Consider the following 4807-nt stretch of genomic DNA (forward strand, 5'->3'; position numbering starts at 1 on the left):
TCATCACATGTTTGGGGTGGCAGGAATTATGGTGCAGTAATGCCAGGTTGTCTGTGTCCTTCAGATGGACACAGGTATGCATCCTCAATTTATCGTTGATCAAAAACTTATAAATGGAGATATCAAGGTAGTCAATAATCCTGCTATTCATACAACATTCAATAATAATATTATCCATCACTTCATTCACCCTTTTACAAAATTCATCATATTTAAACTCACCATTCACACATAAAAAAATGTCATCCAGGTAACGATAATAATGAATAGGACTGAACCGGCCCGTGATAATCTCATCAAAATTCCTTAAATAAAGGTTAGCTATGGTCGGGGCATAAGCTCTTCCCATAGCCACCCCCATAACCTGTAAATAAAATATACCCTTAAATAAAAAATCACTATTATACAATGTAAAATTTAACAGATCAAGAATCAAGTTGTCCGGTCGATGGGGAACCCTCCTCTTCTTCAATTCTCTTCTTACTACTGCCATCGCTCTCTTAAGGTCGATGTTGGTATACAAGGATGCGATGTCACCAGTGATGAAGGCATCCTCGTACGCGATCGGGCGGAATCTTAGCTTGTCCACCAGTTGCTGCGAGTTCATCAGAACGTGGGTCAGGTCGCTGCAACATCCCCTAAGGTTAGAGTCTATAAATTCAGCAATTTTATAGCTCTCCGAACCCACGTCGGACACAATCGGTCTGCCAGGTGGGCAACCAACGTTAAGCCACCTATTCACGGCCTTGTGAATCTTTGGCAGCGTGTAGAACCTCCTGGGTCTACAGTCCGGGTCTGGCAGCAGCTTCCTGAGCGTGTTGTCGGAAATCTCCCCCTCGCGGTACGCCCTGTGTAACCTATTCGAAATATAATCAATGTTTACTAACCTTAATCCATCTTCTAGCTTCCTGTAGTAGCGGCTGTCATCAAGTTGGCGCAGCGCCTCCCGCTCGTACTCGGATCTGTCCATTATGACGATTGTGCTGCCCTTGTCCGCCTTGCGGATGACGATCTCATTGTCCTCCCTCAACGTCTTCATGGTGTGTATATCTTCGCTACTGTGATTCGTTTTCAACCATGTGGGTCTGTTATTGAATAACCTCTCATTTGTGCAGCAGAACTCCATGAAGGAGTTTATGAACGGATCATTATGGATGAATCTTCCAGCCTCATCAGGTTTAATATGCTTTGTTTTTAATTCTCTATTAATTACATTCCTCATTAAATTATTAAAATCAAAATATGTAGTATGGGTATACGAAAAGACAAATTTCATCCCCTTACCCAATAACCGCATTACCTCCTCCCCCAATACCCTTTTACTTAAATTTAAAACCTCAAAACTCTTCCTCCTCTCGAGTGGCAGCCAGGGTTTTGGTATCCTGCTCTGCCATTCATACTGTTCCCGTGCTAGCTAATGGTAGTGGATCGGGGACCGTGACTCCGCATAGGCTCGTTCCATCTGCGTAAGTTCCACACCGGCACCCCTGCCATCAGCATCATACAAACTGGACGTGTATCTCTCCATTATGTCAATATGTCGATCAAAATCCTTCTCTATCTGTTTATTAAACTCCTCTTGTGTGAACATCGAACTAGTCAGCTGTGTCGATGTTTCTCCCCTTTCGCTCCCCGTTATTCTCTTCTTATGCCCTTCCTGTACCACCAAATCATCCACATCCTCCTCATCTTTCTTCCTTTTGTCTACCTTGTTCTTGGGGCCCATCGCCCTGGGTGTGGGTCTCAATGCTCTATCACCCCCTTCTTTCTGTACCATTCTTATATCACCCTCTTCTATCTTGCATATTCTAGTCTTCATTGTACCCATATCCTTCATCATGTTTGTCATCATCCCCTTCATCGCCGCCATCTGTTCCGTCATCATCTTCATCATATCATTAATTGCATTCTGTGTCGGACCGGTATCATGCCTCGGGATATCAACCTGCATGGGCTCCGTTCTCAGCGGGACCTCAACTGATTCCGTGTTCATCTCACTAACAGTTTGATTATTCGGCCCTTTTTCCTCCACAGGTGAATTCGCTATCTTCATGACCCCTTCATATTCCTTCATCACCATCTCGACGATATCATTACTGAATCGTCGACATTACTCATAGTGTCCTTATTCAACCCATCATCATTCTGACGTTTTCTCTCATCATAATCCCTCCTTCCATGTCGTGTAATCCCCTCATCCTCATCCTCCCTTCTCATACGTCTAATCATCATATCATCATCTTCCTCCCATCTATTGTTTCTTTCCCATCTCCCCCTTTTGTTCATCTCATTCATTCCTCTTCTATCATCCATCCACATGGCCAAGATCGGTCCCTGTACAGGTTAGGTTTCGAAGTGGCTAGATATAAATCTGTGTAGCTAAACACGAACACGGCCGTGCGGATGAATAAGACAAACGAATAGCCTTGTAAAGTTTTTTTATTGAAACAGTGTAAGTACTTCAGTCTGCCTGTGTCAATACCGGTATTTCGAGCTATGCTCTCATCAGGAATAATAGCAGACTGTATATAAAAATTAATCATATGCAATGTGAAAATAGAACAAATTAATTAATGTAATATAAAATGAATTTAAAATATATCATGAATTACTGTGGAAATAAAACAGATTGAACCCAATTTGAAATCTTACAAGACCAACAACCACATAAAACCATGAAATATTAAAACCAAATAATTAAAATCACAAAATTCAAACATATAAAAGTGCTAACAAAACCAAATAATTAAAATCACAAAATTCAAACATATAAAAGTGCTAACAAAACCAAAGTTGATAACCAGTGAAATTCAATGAAAAATAAGTGTAACAGTCTATAAAACTATAATATACAATAAAATAACAAACAGATTATAAAAGTGGAAGAAAACCAATATTTAACCAATTAAACAAATACCCATCCTATTAGTCAATATAAATGTGCAAAACCCAGAGAAATCTATCCTATTAGTTAACATAAATGTACAAAAACTCAGAGAAACCTATCCATTATAACTATATCCAGTCAATTTATAATATACAATTAAGTAACCACTATATCAATATATAAAAATAATAATTATAAACTAAAATAATAATTCAATATAATTCCAGAATACATATCAAACATAACCCTATCAATCCAAACAAACACATACACATAATTAAACCTAATATCAACATATAAGAACAAATTTAAAACTATATTCAATACGAGATACTAAAATTCTTCAAATATATAAAATCCATAAGACATAAAATCACGGAATAAATCAAGTAAGAAATCAAATAAGGAGTCAGGCCCAATGGGTGCAAATGTCAATATAGAATCACACAGTATGGTATATATTGCAGTAGTTCAAGGCAAATCCCAATTATAAAGTCCACGACAATCAAGTACAAACGACTTGTCATCCCACGCATATCATGCACATAAACCTAACGATCACCAGGTTCAGCCCAGTGTATGCAAACAACAAGGTAGTCATCCATATTGTCAAAGCATACAATGCAAGCTGTGCACACAACCATTCAAATACATAGCATAGTCAAGCAAACATGTAATATAAAAATCCAAGCAAGCAATAATTCGTTGCCGACGAGAACCACGGTTATGTAAACCCACGTTAATTCACCTCATAAATATAATAATAACCACATGCAATTCACAATAATCAATAATCATAATAATACCTCATAAATATAACAATAACCACGTGCAATTCACAAAAATCAATAATAATAATAATAGTACAAACCTCCGTAAATTTCCCTTTAGTTCCCAACGACGTGTTACGTATATAATAAAAAGTTACAATACGGATAATTATACAGTAATAAAATAGTTTCGACAATATCAACAAAATAATGAAAACAACGACGTGTTACGTATATAATAAAAAGTTACAATACGGATAATTATACAGTAATAAAATAGTTTCGACAATATCAACAAAATAATGAAAACAGCAAGGAGCGATGGTAACTATTTATATAATACATGCATAATTATTCCAACCCATAATACGCTTACATAAACTATAGTACAATACCATAATTATGTAATAATATAACATACAGCGAACCAAGAAATATGGAATAAATTAACACAATACCCAATATCAAATATATGGTAATCGGAAAAAACATCACCTGGATAAAAAGTCACCCCAAAAAAGTTAGAGGACAAAACATCACCTGGATAAAAATTCACCCGGAAAAAACATCACCCAGATAAAACATCACCATGAAAAAACTTCACCCGGAAAAAACATCACCCAATCCGATTAAAAACTAAAATTATTACTGTTATTACTCTATCATATGATTTTCTTTAATGTATTTTTAAATGCTGTGTTTTTTTTATTTCAATTTTTATTCCTATTTTATTTTCTTGACGGAGGTGGTTTATTTTGCTAGTTTAGTTTGAGCGCAATTGAATTTGGGAAACTGCTCTACATAAATGTATTTTGATTGATTTGATTGATTGATAAAATTACTAATAAAAGATGCATTGTATAATTGTAAACAGGAGAAATCATTGCAAATTAAGTATTAAAAACAGAGTTTTTAAATGTAATCGTAATCTTTTGTAAGTAGTATGGTATGTCCTATCGCTTGTAAAGCTATGGGTATGGTAACAAACTCATTATTCAGATCGTTGCAAATGTTTCGCAATCTTCGTTGATGGTTAATTGTGTGTTGAGATGTTTTTTTCAAGGTTGGTCGACCTTCTTGAAGTTGATTAAATGCATTGATATTCATCGATCTGTCTAACTGGAAAGCTCTCAGTAAGGTCCAAATTGAC

General features: G+C 36.3%; 2 protein-coding genes across 2 annotated transcripts in view; both read right to left on the bottom strand.

The window, feature by feature from the left end:
* Positions 1–1414: 1414 nt before the first annotated feature.
* On the bottom strand, positions 1415–2080 carry HELRODRAFT_176649 (hypothetical protein; the record flags this gene model as incomplete). Its single annotated transcript, XM_009023968.1, has 1 exon — positions 1415–2080. One exon carries the CDS (start codon positions 2078–2080, stop codon positions 1415–1417), a length of 666 nt encoding a protein of 221 aa, XP_009022216.1.
* A 2489-nt stretch (positions 2081–4569) lies between these two features.
* HELRODRAFT_176650 (hypothetical protein) overlaps positions 4570–4807 on the bottom strand; it is a gene marked incomplete at both ends in the record, with an annotated part of 1787 nt that continues 1549 nt past the window's right edge. Inside the window, one exon of the mRNA XM_009023969.1 lies at positions 4570–4678. Within this exon, the coding sequence (XP_009022217.1) occupies positions 4570–4678 (109 nt within the window). The remainder of the gene's footprint in view (positions 4679–4807) is intronic.

The sequence above is a fragment of the Helobdella robusta genome, assembly GCF_000326865.2.
Source record: "Helobdella robusta unplaced genomic scaffold HELROscaffold_38, whole genome shotgun sequence".
Taxonomy (NCBI): domain Eukaryota; kingdom Metazoa; phylum Annelida; class Clitellata; order Rhynchobdellida; family Glossiphoniidae; genus Helobdella; species Helobdella robusta.